We start from the raw sequence: 17,145 nt of genomic DNA, 5'->3' as shown, positions 1-17,145 counted from the left end.
AAATGGGATGTCGGAGGTAAATGATAAACCTACAAATTATAAAATACAAAACAGGGAATACTAAATTATAAAATACACAACTTTCCAATATCTGGTCTCGATACCTGTTCATGATAAATTACTAGATACACAATCTCCTAGATTTTGCTTTCTCTATACCAGTTTTCCTCAACTACACAGAAGCAAGATATTATTTTTGGACTCCTAAATAACAACTAATTATTCACTTATTCTAGAACAATGAAAAAAGTTAAATACATCACCATAAATGAATAAAGTTTTATTACTATATATAACATAGCATCAACCATGGACTTCCTTGCCAGCTTATCACTGGATTTCTTGAAGCCCTTTCCCATTAGGACTATGAAACACACACCTAATGAAAACTACTTCCTGAGGGACCATTCCTGTCTTTTGCCTCATTCATTCATTCCATCTTTTAAGGAGAAATGGGGAAGAGAAAAAAAATAGACAATTCAAAGTTAGGTTATCTTGAATTATAATTGTCTGCTTAATGTAACTTTACCACTTTCTTCTCCAAGAACCATCTTCCAATTTAAAGAATGACAAGGCCAAGAGATGTTTAGGAAAACATTTCTAGGCTGAGCTGAATTTAAATCATCCTCCAAATATTACATTCTGTCCCTCTGCATTGTAACCAATCTGAAGGTATGCAAAAATTAATCAATTGCTTTTAATATGTGACTATAAAATATCAACTCTAGTGCCTCCAATAAAGAATAAAAAGTTATTTTGATAGCATCAGGGTAATTAAAGTCATTTGCAAAGACAGCATCAATTGAGACTTATGACTTGCACTTATGACTAATCCATTATAAACAAAAGCTAATGTTAAAAACATAATTCCAGAAAAAGTGTAGTTATGCCAAGAACAGATAAGAAAGTACAAGGACTTCACAGGCTATGCTATACCAAACATGTGAAAAGCAAAATTGATTTTATACTGTAGGTCTATACAAATAAATAAATAAAATCCTACTTCTTTTCTTGCATGTATGCTTAGGTTTCTTACACAAATAACAAAAAATGCTTCACTTCATTCACTTCAATAGAATGAACTCCTTAGAAAAAGGCTAAAAAGAATTGATAATAACTCCAAAGTTTTATGCTTATTTTTTCTACTTCTATCAATTTCTTGACATATTTAACCTAAGTAGGAAAATCTTTTCAGTAAATGGAGCACACGAGTCTGCAAGTGTCTTGAAGAACTCTGACAAATTACATATATCCCATGTTGCTTTTGGTTTCCCATCTCTTCTTTGCTTCAAATCTAAAAGGAAGAACATAAAAATTTCAATTTTTTCTAAACTAAAATAATTTGCTAAAGTAACATGTTTACTAAGTGACCAAAGTCAAAACAAATATAAAAACTACACATATTCCATTGCTTAAAAAATAAACACCAAACAGGATAAAGACATGCCTCCATATTTGTAATCTGATAAACATTCAGCAAAGATACAAAGAATAAAGTAAGAAACAACTATCTACAAAGTGGATTCATAAAATGTCTGAGCAGGCTTTCTGCAATTTCCAGGAGACCAGCAGAAATCCTACCACAAATCTGAAGTGAACTCACCCCCATGCAAGTTTCTTCTTTTTTCGGGCTGCCTGTGAGTTTTCAGCCTCCTTTTTGGCTTTTACAAACTTGTGACAGGCGATTGCTTTGGCAATTTTTACACCAAGCTAAGAATTACAAAGAAGAAAAAAATGTGAAAATAAATATTCTAGCTACTACAAGAATTATAATAATACCAATAACTGGGAATGTGTGGGTAAGAAAGCTGTGTCTAAAATGAGAACTCCTATGCTCAGGTCCCTTGAATAGAGAAGAATGAATACACAGATACGGTCCATATCTCCCTTCCCTCCTAACACTCTCTACCCTAGCTGCGCTGTCTCCCGGATGGGAATCCTTCCCAAACGGAGGCCCCTTGAGGGTCCACAAAGGTAGTAATGAGGCTCTTCAAGCTACCCCAGCATTTTAGTCGGCTGAACAGGAATTTGCCCTGATAAGGCTGCATAGACTGACAGAGACATCAACTTTCTTTGCTCTGGGCTAGAATTACAGCAACTCAGTACGGTCACACCAGTTATCTCATGCTGATCAGGAGCGTTGATTGGCAGTCACAGATGGGATTAATAAAACATGGGAAAGCTAATTACTACTTCATAAATGCACTCTGCATGATGGGCAACAGCTTTTAAGTATCTGGGAGAGAAAAGAATATAAGGGGTGTGAGGAAGTGAAAAGGCTGGACCCCAGGACCCAGGCATTCCCTGGGCAGGGCCCTCTCGTACCTGCCTAATGTCCAACTGCCAGTCCCACAACTCCACTCAGAATAACCCTCCCAGCCCCAAAAGCCTTCTCTGACTCATCCTACAGCAGTTCTTGCTTCTGCATTTCTCTAGCCCTTTGCTGGCTGCACAGCTTTTCCCCACAAAGTACCTCCAGGTCAGGGATGCTGATTAGTTTCCATGGGCTCCTATTTTAAAATGCCCAGCATACAGGGATGGCTCAATCAGATCTGTTGAGAACCCAGATTTACAATGAAGATTAAAAACTTCTCTTTCCAGTGTTTGTTTTTCGTCTTCCTTCGCTCGACCTAATGCTTATTAGTAGACAGGCAGACCTGGGAGAGAAGAAAGGACCTGGAAGCCACCCTAAAGACAACACATCAAAGCCTGAACTTTAAGGATCTTCTTGCCAATAGGAAGGCGCTGTAGGAGGTTAAGAGCACATGTGTGAGGACAGAAGCCAAGTTAGACATGCAAGGTCTGGCATGCTTGACATGTCTTTCAGCTTATCTTGGAGAACAGTCTCCTTTAGGGCAAAACAGACAAGTGGTAATCAAGCACTGGCTGGCGCTTATAAATGGGAGAAAAATAGATCTGATTTTCAGTTAAGAATATGTATATAAAACATAGGCAAATGGAAGGAAGCTGACAATCAAACCAAGGTGCTGAACCAGTCAACACCAATAGGACAGCCGCTGAAGGAATGACTAATTGTGACTTGAGAGCTCACCTGAGAAAGTAGACCAAACTTAGCGTATGCTCAAAACTCAAACCGACGTGAGCAATGCTGTCATCATCTTTTTCACGAGAACATTTATTACACAATGTTTATGACAGCACAACTGCAAGATTTGCCAGGCCTGTTCTAGGTGCTGGAGACACAGCACTGAACCGACGAGGCTGCCTTTCAAGCTGCGGGCGGGGAGAGCAAGGCACCTCAGTGCTGGCTTTGTTCTTCTTTCACTCCCAGCTCTTTATCGTAGAAAAATTCACCTAAGCCAACCACAAGAAGGCTAAGGATCAAAGGGCTGTAGCAGCATCATCTCAGGAAAAATGAAGCTCTGGACGGATGCTGCGGCATCATTTTTCATTAAGATGGAATTCCTACCCACTGAAAAACCACGTGCATTCCCAGCGAGACATCAAGTTAGCACCTACTGGGTTAGGATCGTCACCACTGCAATACCAAACACATTCCCATCTCACCAGCTAAACTTTCACTCGTTTTGCTTAAAGTCCTCATGCATGCACAGGCCTTTCCATCTTGTGCTGCCAAGTCCCTCCGCACCTGGCCTTCACATTCAACATGGCAGAAGGAGAGCCGGAGGGTCTCATACCAGCCCTTAAATACTTTCATCCCACAGTGACACACATCATTTTTGCTCATAGTCCATTGGTCACAACTGCTCACATAGAAATATAAAGGTACAACAGGACACTAGGGGAGCAGTATGCACACCTAAGTAGCCGTCTTCTGCCACAAAACACAGCTTTCATCCTGAGTTTAAGATGTACAACAGGCTGCCCCCATTCACAATGAACCTATAAAGGTAAAACATAAAAATCTGTACTTTGTGGGCTGGGGTGTGGTTCAGTGGTAGAGTACTTACCTACCACGTGAAGCCCCTGGGCTCCATTTCCAGTACCAGGGGGGGAAAAAAAATCTGTATTTTTTCCATTAACTCCATTCCTATGTATTTCTATAATCAAATGCAAATATGATATATAATACAGTTTTTCCATCCACTCAGAGACTCACTCAGGTAGCTGGTCTTATATTTAAATTAAGCCTAGATTTTGGGTAAGAAATAAAAACAATTTGAACCCTCTCTGCGAAAATCACGTTCTGAAACTGTTGTAAAAATCAAACTTTACATTTTGAACTTATTGAAATTTCCCATATGGGTTTCCTGGATTCAAAAAGACAAACCAAGGAGCATCTCAGTGTGTGTGAACTTGCAGCCACTTGACTCCTGTGGACTCTTCACCTCAACACACTCTCCGCTCCAGGAACGGAATCCCTCCTGTGTCCCAGCAAGGCCACAGCCAGACCCAGCACAGCACAGGCTCAGCGCACACCACCTTAACACCTAGTAGAAACTTGTTTAAAATGACTTGGCAGAATGCATCAGACAAGTGTGCACACAAGAGGGCTCCATCATTTTGTGAACTAAATAAATACAAGCAGGTATCAGGTACCTAGAAACACTCAGACAGATGGACCTGTTCCTGTAAAAAGTATACTTTCTAACTGTACCTTACCGTGGATTAGGCTAAATGGAATGCTCTTCAACTGATAAACGTTAAAGGAAGCTGGTCTATGTATTTTTACAGAAAACTGTTTAAACTTGTAACGATGGTGAAAAGTCATAGTCCTTCACATGCTTAAAAATGAGTGTTTCACTTATTTCTTTGAGGAAAGAAAAAAGAACAAGAACTATCTGGAAATGCGAAAGGATAACAAGGCCTCAATGGAAAAGGCAGTTTTCCCAGCAAGATGACTACCCCGCGTTCCAGAATATAAAAGAATACCGCGCTGTTTCAGTATTACAAACAAATAAAACAGGCCGACAAGAATCCCCTTTTGCTTCTATAAAAAGAAAAATGCATCTTCCTGCCCAGTGTAAACATCACAAAAGCTTGGTCAATGGTTTTTACATTAAAAAACTGTTTCAGGTCATCAGATAACTACAGCAACACAATGTAGGAAGAAATTTTTTTAAATGAATAAAAAAATATACAGAGTTTCTTGTATGTGTAGCCAAAGTATCAGCATTTTCCATATAGAACATCCAATATTTTGCTGCATTTTAATTAAGGTGTCTAAACATTATCACAAAGAACTGCAAATTGGTCAGAGCATGCGGTAAGGAAAATTAAGCTCTAAAGGCTTTTTATCACCATATTTCAGGAACCAAGGGTGTAAAATGTTCTAATTTGGGATATATTAAAAGCCATAAAAGGTCTTTCAAAAAGATTAATGGTACTTTGCTTGGATTTAAGATAAGGGCTTTAGCTGGTTGGAAAAGCAGGGCCCTGGCTGGACCCTTGAGGCATTCATCTTTACAGCCACTTGGAAGATTTGTAAAAGCGTCTGCATAACCTCAAGCAAATGCACGGCGACATTTTTTTAATTCCTTTCAATTTTACAGGTTTAGCATGTGTAAATCATATTGGGTTGTAAAATAGATATAATGGCACATCCTTATAGCACAGTACAGATTTTTAAAAGACAAACTTCAAAATAAAGTTCGTTTTGCTTGGAAAATGTTGTCATTATAAAGTTTGCTGATAATCATTTGAAGCATCTGATTCAAACAGCTTAATCTTGCACAACTATAAACTTCTTATCCATTTCATAAAATATTTTACTCATCTCAAAATTACTAGCTTGTAACAGATTTATGAAGTTTTCCTCCCTTTTGAACACTTTCAAGGCACTTATTTAAAAATACCAATTATCATACTTTAACTTTTTATGGAATAATAGGTCTCTATGAAAAATATTTATGCCATTCTCTTTTGTTCTTTAATTAAATGAAAACAGATGTTTTCTGAAGTAAAGCGGAACCATTACTGGAGTACTTAAAGTGTTAAGGTCTTTAATTTTTATATCAGTTTGGTCGACAATTCCTGATTGTCTTTACTCAAGCTCAACATTAATGTCAAGCAAGTTACCTAGGAGACGAAAGAGATCAAAGAGACAAAAAACCCTCCAATGTCTGATTAATCAAGCCTGCAAACAGCTTATTTCTTTTAGCCTGCATGCAAGTATGAAAATGAGATTCTGGGAGCCGAACATTGTGCAGATTTGTTCATTCTTATCAGAACAAAGCCAGCGGCAGCTTATTTCATGGATCATTGGCACTGTCATCAGTGCTACACAGAACGGGTGACAGCTCCTCATTTTGAGGCTTGAACAAAATTAGCAAAAAGTCGGCACAAATTAGCCTCTCATCTTTTTAGTAATATGACATTATTCATTTACTTTTTATCCAATTTTTAATTTTTTCCTTGTCAGCTATCCCTTTCTAGTGTCTCTCGCATGGCATCATGAAATGCCTTCTAAAAAACAAGCAAAGAAATAGCCAAAGTTGAAATACCATGCAAAGTTCAAGAAGCAAATACAAACAAGCACTTCCAATGACTGGTAAGGCTATGTTTTTAAAAAACTTTAAAAACTTTGCAGTAATAATTGATTTTTAAAACACAGCTCACTCAGACTGCCCTGCAGTTAGGGAGTATATGAAATTGCTAAGTATACTTCAAGAATATAATGTGACTAATGGGCTCACTCATTCCACAACTGAATATGGTATGTGCTCCAGTAAACTCAGGATGTCCACATGTGGACTGGTACCTTTCTCCCCAGGATACCTGAAAAGTCAACCCTCGGACGACAGCAAATAAGCGAAGCCACATCTAGTCATTTAACTCTGATTCTAAATCAAGCCATGTTCTCTGTTAGAGGAAGTAAGTCGGTTTCACTGGCATCTTAAAAGGTGCGAGCAGAGCTGGCACGTGTTTGCATCTGTTTGTGCACCGCATGAATCTACCTGTGTGTACAACTGTGCACACAACTTGTTTATTTTTTTAACTACAACTTCATGTCACTTTATTCAAAGCACAACTCATAATCCTGACTTTAAAGCACATCAAAATATACACAAAAACATAAACCAATCTTTTATCATATTTGGGACAAGCAGATATACACACCTATACATGATGTAATTCAAATACTCAACTCTGATTACATAACAAAATAGTTTATATAACACCTGTTCTAATGGTGACTATTAAAGCTTCAAGTTAAAGACAGATTACAGCATTCCAAAAGGAGAAAAGATGCTATACTGTTGAAATTACTCCTGGATAGAGACATTTATATTCAAGCAACTTATTCCATTCATAAGGGAAAAAAGCATTAAAAAATTAACCATAAGCTGTTAGATGCTTTACACAGCCCCCATAAGAAAGACAGTTTTTAAAAAGAACTGTAGTACTGTTTTCAGCAATTTCTTTATCTCTGTTCTTCTAAGTAAGAAAGCCTATTAACAAGCTTTGAACTTAAAATCACATTTACAATAATGTGCCATCAACAGTTTTATAAGCTAATTAGAAAAAGATTAATTAATGACTGGCTGCTAATAAAATGGCAATCATGAAGAAAGAAACCAAGGGTGCTAAGCTTCAACTACCACCAATTAAGAGCTAATTACAAACAAATTATATATGTGTTTTGCTGTGGGCTTTAATTTACTAAAATGGTTTTAATTAAAAGAGAAAACATGCTGATTAATTGAACTGCAGAAAAAATCTACAGTATAAACTGTGCTTTGTCTGTCTCTTTAATTAGACTTGTAACATCTGAAATCTTTTTTTAAGGTTAGTTAAAAGCACAGATAAACATAATTAAAAGAGAGCAGAAGGACTGCCATTCGAGGTGATCACCCAGTCAGACCCCAAAGGTCAGAAGAAAGCCTCGACAGTGCAATGAGATCTGAGTAAGCACACCTAAAACCCGAGAGGAGAGGCCATCACTGGGCACCACTCTTACTTTTCTGAGGCTAACAAGTTCCTGCTTCAAGGCTGTGTAGTTTTATGGGAATGAACATATCTTCAGAGGAGATGTGAAGGAATGCATCAGCCTCCCATGCTGGACGGACAGAGCTTATTTTCCATATATTGTGCTAAGTGTTCACCTCCAGGTAATGAAAGAATTGCTTATAAGAAGTAAGGAGAACAAGGCTTCAAAGAATTAAAATAACCATTTAAGCCCCAGACTATATGCTGACTACAAAATGATACATGGAGGAACCCTGAAATTAAAAAGCAGTGAGAGATGACCAAAGTTAATGAAAGGGAATCAGCTCTCATGATCCTCAGCAGACACACCCGCCTCCGGAAGGAAGGCAGCAGCCCCCACTCCCTAGGTGGCTGATGAGCTGCCGCGCAGCAGCAGCAGCAGAAACAACCTATTCAGTGAGAGGGCTTTTCCTCCCCAGTGTCCTATGTTCCTTCCCACTGCAAATCAGTGAAAATTTATCAAAAACAAAATGGTCCTAACCTCTACTGTCTAACTGGAAAGACAGTAAACAAAAGTAAGGAATCAAAGGCAGAGTAAAATTTCAGAGAGACAGAAAATACACTTTTCCAGAGTATCTGCAGACATTAATCTATATAAAATAATTTAAGTAAAAAAGAACCAGGTGCTTTTAGAGCAAACCTACAGTTGGGCTGCATCCATCATACACATCCCAGTAATAGCAACGAAATAATCTCATTCCATAAAAATAAAATGTCGATGTAGAGCTACTTAATTTAAATTCTTAATATACACAAATAAATGATATTCATTACATTTTTACTGTTTAGCCAGTCAGTCTTCAGTGTCTAGAAATCACAATAATTAAAACAGTAGAAAGGACCTGCCCTTCTTCAGAAGGGTTACAGGTTCCAGTGATAAATTTTTATAATGGCTAATTGGAATACGCTGTTCAGCTTTATATCTGAGCAAATTGTTTTATTTTAAAAACACAGTTGTCAAGATTATTTCTACACAAAGAAAGTATCCACAAAAATGAGAAGCACAATTCTGCTCTCTGGCCTACAGAATGAAGGGTTTAGAATCTCACTATGCTTCACAATGTCTTTTAATTCAGCTTTCTTTAGTTTTTGTTGTTTTGGTGCACACAACCACACTGACTGCAAGTAACTTTAAACTTAAGTTTGACAGCATCTCTAGTTTAAAAATTTAAACAAATGCTTCAAGTTAAAACTCTAGATGTGACAACAATTCAGGTGTTTTGATAGGTATATGTCAAAATCATATTATTTGAGAAAGGTGTGTTGTGTTGGGGATGTGTTTCAAGTTCCTATTCCACAAAGAGCACTTACATCTAAATAAAACTACTGAAATGAAAGGGTGAATCAGTCAAACCCTCTCAGGGGAAACCAAAGTCTAACAACAAACTGCCCTGGAAAACCCTTATGCTGGAATAAGCGCTACAGTATGCAGAACACTTCTGAGAAAGGACTACTTTTTGGATGTTAACATAAAATGCAGGACCTGTCTCAAATGTACATACATAGCTCTGGTTAATGAAAACACTTTCAGATTTTCTGGAAAATTATAAGAGTATAAGCTACAAATTAACAACAGTCTGCCCAAATTTAAAGAGCATTTAATTCACTTAGCTATGACAGAGGTAACTTAATTTAAACTTTAGTTTTTAAAAAAGCCATTCCTACCCTTATTTAAATATTAACAAACTATTAGTACTTTGTTAACTTTAACTGCTTTGCAATCCAAAAATTTAGGTTGTCTATTTGTAATAAAATTAAATTCCTGGTTTAACTCATCCTATCCACGTAATATTTACTTACATATATAAAGAGAAAATATTAAAATTATATATATGTATAATCATTTCTACCTGTGATACTTCAATTAGATTCTAAATGACTATTATGTTCAACAGCAAGTCATTACTTTGGGTCCTCAGTTTTACATTCAAGAAAATGAACTGCAGAATATGAAATATTTTATATCATTTACCTAAATGAAAGGTGTTGGCTTTTGGCCTTGGCCAAAGATGGCAGTGGATTATAACTAAAGTATCTCAGACATAAATATTAATAAGTTGCAAATCATCAAAAAACAACATAACTCTTTCCAATTTGCACTAAACTGTTTTATGCTACAGTACAAAGTACTGGTGTTTTCAAGAAGTCAAATTTACACAGTGTGGCCAAAGATCATTGTATTTTAGTTACTTTAAGGACATAAGCAATACAAAGCTCAAATAAATTATGGGGAATCCCTATTCGTTTCTGCCCTGACACCGTACAGGTAAAAATGAAATCCACATGGGTAATATAGCTAATGTAGGTACAATGAACCTGATGGTAAGAACACACTGTTCTGCCAAACCAATTGTTTTTATCTCTAGCAGCTAAAATGAAGATGCTAAGAGAAAAATTCTCTTTGCAAAATGTGAAATTCAACCTAACAGCTGCTTACTTGATTAAATTTAGGCTTTAGCACTTAATTGCACAATACTTGTTTCTACTGGTTTCTATAAATTAGTACATATATTGTGTTGAAGATAATATGTCAGAAAAGACATTACCAAAGGATCATATCAATAAATAGAATGTACTTCCAAGGTTAAGGTTAACAAGCCACAAATACACTCAATACTTGTGTGCATATACTTTAAAAAAAAAAGACATTTTATTCAAATTAGAAGAGTTTTATGGGTATGACACAAACATTAAGTATATGTCTCCACTTCATTTCTCCTACAAGACTGTTAACAGCAACAAAGTGTTCAACCAACAGGCAGGACAGTCTCAAGGCAACCCATTAAGTCATAGCAAAACCAAAGATGACAGACAAGCTAGGCTTCAAACACATGAACTTGGGCCATTCCCCCAAACCAGACTCTGCATCTCCTTAACGTCATCATTGATTTAAGGGAATGGGTTTCTGGAAAATCATGTGCTTGCTGTGTCACAATGATAGCACAGTGACAGGCTTATTTTGGCACACTTTTTTTTCTTTCTTTGTTTCATTTTGTTTTATAAGAACTGTTTTCAAGGACTATTCTCTACTTTTGGCTTCATTTTTCTCAAAACTAATGCTGCCCGATTGGTTTCACAGGCTTATAAATGTTAAACATCAAAAATTAGCTTCCCTTATTATGGCTGGAAAAGGCTTTAAGAACTCTGGGATCTGTGCCTCTGAGCAAAGGCTTTATCAGCAGGTCCCAGTCGTTGCTTCTTGAAAAAAGAAAATGCTACTGATTAAAAACCAACATACCTGATTTCCAAAAGCACACCTACCGGGCACGTGGACACATAGATTCATAAAGTTTCTGTCCCAAACTCATGCTTACTTCTCAAAATCCCCTCTCTCGTATCCACAGTGACTAGCGCCAACAGGATGAATAAGAAAATTTAAATCTCAAACTATTCATTCAAAAATTCCATCTGCATCAGTTATTCTTCATGGGTGCTTAATTAATGTGGCCTCAGTATCTTTCCAGTATCTATGTCTGAACAGCATTTCTTCAGATGTCTTTTCACTTACCAGGGAAAAGGTAGAGGGCCCAAATTATTGTTTTCTCTTTTATTTAGAATTCTTTAATCCCACACTAAATAACTTTAATTTACTGTAACAAAGCATTATATTTGCATGGAAGTAAAAAGAAAAATGTTTCCCATCTTCATAAGTGCTGAAAATATGTATTAAAAAAAAAACCCTCATTTATCATAAAGTGCATCACGAAGTAACAGCCCTTTAAGTGAAAAACACCTAGTTGATATTATAAAATTTCCATTCTAAAACAGGATAACAAAATGCCAAAAATCATCACATAAACACTCCTTCCAGAAGCCTCTTCAGCCCTGCTTCCAGGTACTTCACCAGGAAGCTTCACAGTGCACACAGCAAGGCCAGCTCACCTGGATGGGCACAGCAGGTGGGGCAAGGTCAGTAATACAATCCAGGTGTGCAGAGTGTCAATCAGCGACCCCTTCCCAGCCCAGAACTTCATGTAGGAAACTGTCCACATTTATTGGTTTAACATGGACACAGAAAGGATTCTATAATCCAATATCTCACTTCAGCCAAATTTTAGATTTGGTTTGCCAAGTAAAGGCAAAAAGTACAATCAATTCATGCTTTAAAAATCTAGTCATTTGTTAATCATCATCAAGCAAGAAAGGGATCAGTAATGAATATTAAAACTAGAAGGCCCAAGTATGAGAAAGAATGTCCACAGTCTCAGATTACCTCCCATCTCTCCAAAGACACTCACTCATTACAAAACAGATACACCACCCTAATCAAATACTCAAAGTAACACCATCAATAAATGGAACAAAGAGACAGCAGGTGCCTCTGAATAGCTTGCATTGAGAAGGACACATGACCAGTTGTGTGATTTTTTGGCCCAAAACACACAGCCTGAAGTCAATCTGAGGAAGCATTAGGCAGACCAAAGTTGAGGGGTACGCTACTGAACAAGTGGCCTCCACTCTTCCAAGTCACCAAGGCCCTGAGAAACAGAGTGAGAAACTGATGGAGATTAAGGATAAAGGAAAGCCAGCAAAACGCAGGAAACCAAAATTGTATTTTGCTATTAAGGAAATTAGTAAGACAACTGGTAAATTTAAAGTATGCAGAATAGAGAAAAAAAAATACAAATTTCCAACTTTCTCCTAGTCTGAATAAATTTTTTAAAAACATGAAGTAAAATGTGTTCAACTAGAAGTTTCAGCATTACTAACTCTATTAAAAGGAACACAACCTACAGCAGGGGTGCCACTGTTAAACAGAAAAAGATGACAAGAAATGGATAGCCATCAGTGGAGCACATGGAGCCCATATTTAATGCTGTAGTACAGTCCTAACTTTATCCTTCTCCTTTCTTCCTTTACCAAGGAAAAATCTGAAGCCACTGACTGGCCTGGGCACTCTGCTATCACAGTTGCCATAGCATTTGGAAGAGATTAGATAATATGCAACTCTTGGGCCTCAGGAAAGGAAGGCTGGATAAAGAACAATGATGGGAGACTAGTTTGCTTGAGTCCTATGATCCTGAACGGACCAGAGAAGAGACAGAAATTCACAGTACTTCTAACAGCAATAGTGCAGCCCTGCTTATTTTTCTTACACGACCGTATTAGGCTTTACTGGAACTATCTAGTGATTCCAGACCAGCCAGCATCAGAGAGCAACCAGTAACACATTTCTAGAAGGTTTTTTTTTTTTTTTTCGGTGCTGGGGATCGAACCCAGGGCTTTGTGCTTGCAAGGCAAGCACTCTACCAACTGAGCTATCTCCCCAGCCCTAGAATTTTGAAAGGGATTCAAGAGAAACTTGCTCAACATATAACCCAACATGGAACATGTCATCACCAGTGATAGATTTAAGTACCAGTTCTCTGATGGCTTTTTGTTCCTGATTCAAATGACACTGCCACCAGCTTCCATAATGCCCTACTTAAGTGTGAAGTAGACCATGACTGATTATTGCTGCCTTGTGTGCTCTCCAGTCCCTGAAAGCCCCCTCAGATCTTGAGCCACTGCTCCCTATCCCCACCGGCATGTCTTACTAGACTGCCCCTTGTCAGAGCCTACCCCCTGGAGCTTCTTCCAGCCACACAAGCGTCGCCCCTCCCACCATTCCCTGATGATTTCATGGTCAGGAGATCGGATACACTACTGGTGCAACTTGGCTATCTCATGAATCATCTACACTCTCAAGCTGGCCAAGAAACTAAGCCACTATTCTTAACAGCACTTCTATGGAAATATAAGTTCCAAGTGCCAAATAGTTTACTTGCTGAGAAACAACAGATGCTATGTTTGTTGAGTGGAATTTTTAAAAGGTTATCTTTGGCACACAGTTTTTCAGGTAAGGACACCTTGTCCCCTACCTTACCCATACTGAAGAAGCTACTATAACACTAAAATTCTACTAAGTTTGTGGTGCCATTCAACACACTTTCAAATTCATTTCATTAAAATCCTACAATATGTACAATCAGAAAAATGAGAAATTACACTCCATTTATGTATGATCTATCAAAATGCATAATGCATTCTACTGTCATGTGCAATTAGAATAAAAAAAATTTTAAATATAACAAAATGTAATACCTTTGTCTTTGTTTCAAAGCAGAGTGCATTACTATTGCTATTATATCCTATGAGACCTATACCCAATGAATTGTAACATGGTTATTATGAGTAATTGAGCATAAATATTACAAGATGAGAAAAGAAGATGTCTTACAAGAAAAAAGCAAATATTATAACCTTTTTGTGATGCAGCAAATCCACTTCTGGGTATATTACAAAGAACTGAAAACAGGATTTAAAAAGATATTTGTACACTCATGTTCACAGCAGCAACGTTCAGTTGTGCATAAACAAAACATAACAAACACCCAGAGTCTAACAAATACCTACAGAGTATTGGTAAGTCTGGAAAGTGAAGGAAATTCTGACAAATACTACAACATTGATAGACTCTGAAGATGTCACATCACAAGGACGACATGATTCCACTTGTCATAGGTATCTATGAGAGAGAGTCATGTTGGGGGTGGGGGTTTGTCCTGGGCTGCATGAGGAGAGAACAGGAGGCCACTGCTGAATGGGTTCCGAGTTTCAGTTCTGCAAGATGAAGAGCCTCTGGAGAAGGACAGTGGTGACGGGCTGCCCATTGAAGAGGACATACTTAATGCCACTGAATGGGCACTTCAAACAAGTCAAAAGGAAAATTTCATGTATGTTTTGCTGCAATGAAAAAACTTTTTAAAAAATGTCAGCTTATTTTCCTAAAAGCCATGTAACTATGATTTATGCTGCTTGTCAATGCCCCTAAATGAAGTCCACAGCTTTACAGTTTCCATGATATTAGCCATTAACACATATATGCAACACAAATTATACAACAGAAATATTCAATGTGAAAAAAAATTTTAAAGGGATTAAATTTAAAAAAGTAATTCTGGAATCCCTAAGGCTCTCTTTTCCACTTTTTTCCCCACATGAAAATATAAAATTTACAAGATTCAGAAAAAAAAAAAAAAAAATGGGGAAAACACATACACAAAAGTCACAACAACCATTTAATGGTAAACTTTTTTTTTTTTTTTTTTTTTGGGCATCTGATGATGGAAGAGTTCAACAGTATTTCCACAGAATAGTCCACAGAGATAATAAGTTTATCCCTGATCTCTAGAAGTAAATCTCTCCTGCATGTGAGCTAGAATCTGAGCATGGCCAGCAGTTCACACAGATGGCCCAACAATGTCCTATACATAACTAAGCACAGGAGCAGTTAGGCCTAAGAATAAGTAAAGATCCAGGCACTAAAAATAAAAACTAGGATAGATATTTTCTTTTTCCTAGAAAGAACAAAAATTACAAAACAGAAGCAACAACAAAATGCATGTAAAAATGAGCTCTTCAGTTTATGTGGCATATTAATTTTCAATGGGAAGAATCCCCTTGTTCCCAAGAAGCAGAATTTTCCTATTGCCTTCTGTAGTTGGAAAAAGAATATTCAAAACACCTGTTTTCTTATACTATGGACTACAAAGAGAAAAGGTAAGCGATTCGTTAGGGCTGAGGGGGCTGTGCAGAGAAAGGAGTAAAAAGCACTGTAAAGCACTGTTGAAGGAAAGGCTGAGGGGTAACTTCAGAATGTATGGATGCCCTGGGGAGAGTTAAACTTAGTTAAAGACACAAGGGGCTGGGGCTGGGGTCATGACTCAGCGGTAGAGCACCGCCCAGCATGCATGAGGCCCGGGATTCCATCCTCAGCACCACACAAAAATAAAGGTATCGTGTTCACCTACAACTAAGAAAGCTAGTCTTTTAATCATAGCTGGGAAAAACACTCTAATCTAGGTATGTAAAAGTAGGGTTTGGATATCAATGTATGGATTATTTCCAACATTAAGTTTTAGTCAATACTGAGCTTATTAATGATCACAAAAAGAGTGCATATTCAATTTAGAAAACACTGAAATACAGTTTGGAATCAGTCTGACCCACCTCTCGAGTAGCAAGCTGGTTGCTGAGTTCTTCAGCCTTCTCCACATCCCATTCCTCCACAGCCTGGTCTATCTGCTTTTCAAGACCTGACTATAAAAGAAAGAAATCTAAAAATTAAGGGTACAAATGAAAAGCATGCATTTCTTAGCCAACATTATGTCACAGGACTACACCAAATGGTCTGCATGTATCACACATAACCCTATCCGGTGGTTGTTACTATCCCATTCACAAATGGAAAGTCCCAGAAACATTACATGACTTACCCAAGATCATATAATTCTTAACAATAAAAAGAAGATGCAAACTGGATTCTTGTGACTCCAAAAACAATGCTTTCCCTTAATAATAACACTATTAATGGTAATAATATTTAAAAATTATGAAGAGCTTATTATGTGGTAGACCCTGGGTTTAGTACTGGTAAGAAAGCTCATTTAACCCTATAATAACTCCATAATATAATACTGTTACCCTGTTTTAAAGATGAGGAAACAGAGTTCTGGACTCCCTAACTTAGCCACACTTAAGTTACATGAATATAGGTTTGCTCAGACCCTGCGAGGCCAGCCCCTATAGCTCAAGATTTTCACTCAACAACCCTTCATCATATTTGACTAAGAGGACTAAGTTGAATATTAAATATGGGAGTAAATCACATTTCATTTCCCTATGGCATTCCCTTAATTTACTAAAGATGCTTCAAAAATTTGTAATTATAATATTCATGGGGTTACCAGACTAGGCAGAACTCAGCACACATTTATGGAAAGATGCTCTGACATAAATAAATAAATTTTGAGTTGTAAAAATAATTGCTAAAGAAAATATTTTTTTAAAAAATGGCCTAACACCTTAAATTATACTACAGAGCCTTAATAACAAAAATGGCATGTACGGTACTGGCACAAAAACTGATATGTAGACCAATGGTACAGAAAGGAAGACACAGTCAAATCCACATAAATACAGTTATCTCACACTTGACAAAGGGGTCAAAAACATACACTGGAGAAAAGAAAGCCTCTTCAACAAACAGTGCTGGGAAAACTGGAAAGCCATATGTAGCAAAATTAAATTAAACCCCTGTCTCTCACCCTGCACAAAAATCAACTCAAAGTGAATTAAGGACTTAGGCATTAGAACAGAGACCCTGCAACCAACAGAAGAAGTAGTAGGCCCAAATCTCCACCATGCATGCTTAGGAACTGACTTCCTTAACAAGACTCCTAAAATGCAAGT

General features: G+C 37.3%; 1 protein-coding gene across 3 annotated transcripts in view; it reads right to left on the bottom strand.

The window, feature by feature from the left end:
- Positions 1–265: 265 nt before the first annotated feature.
- Positions 266–17,145, bottom strand: part of FAM204A (family with sequence similarity 204 member A) — a 32,637-nt gene continuing 15,757 nt past the window's right edge. For all 3 annotated transcript variants that reach the window (XM_079137507.1, XM_079137508.1, XM_079137509.1), the window contains exons 6-8: positions 15,904–15,993; positions 1,604–1,710; positions 266–1,294 (exon numbers count right to left, since the gene is read on the bottom strand). In XM_079137507.1, coding sequence (XP_078993633.1) covers positions 1,243–1,294; positions 1,604–1,710; positions 15,904–15,993 — 249 coding nt within the window. In that variant the 3' untranslated portion in view covers positions 266–1,242. The remainder of the gene's footprint in view (positions 1,295–1,603; positions 1,711–15,903; positions 15,994–17,145) is intronic.

This window comes from Sciurus vulgaris (genome assembly GCF_902686455.1).
Source record: "Sciurus vulgaris genome assembly, chromosome: 4".
NCBI classification, from domain to species: Eukaryota; Metazoa; Chordata; class Mammalia; order Rodentia; family Sciuridae; genus Sciurus; species Sciurus vulgaris.
The sequence above is the reverse complement of the archived record's forward strand: the minus strand, read 5'-3'. Positions and strand labels throughout refer to the sequence as shown.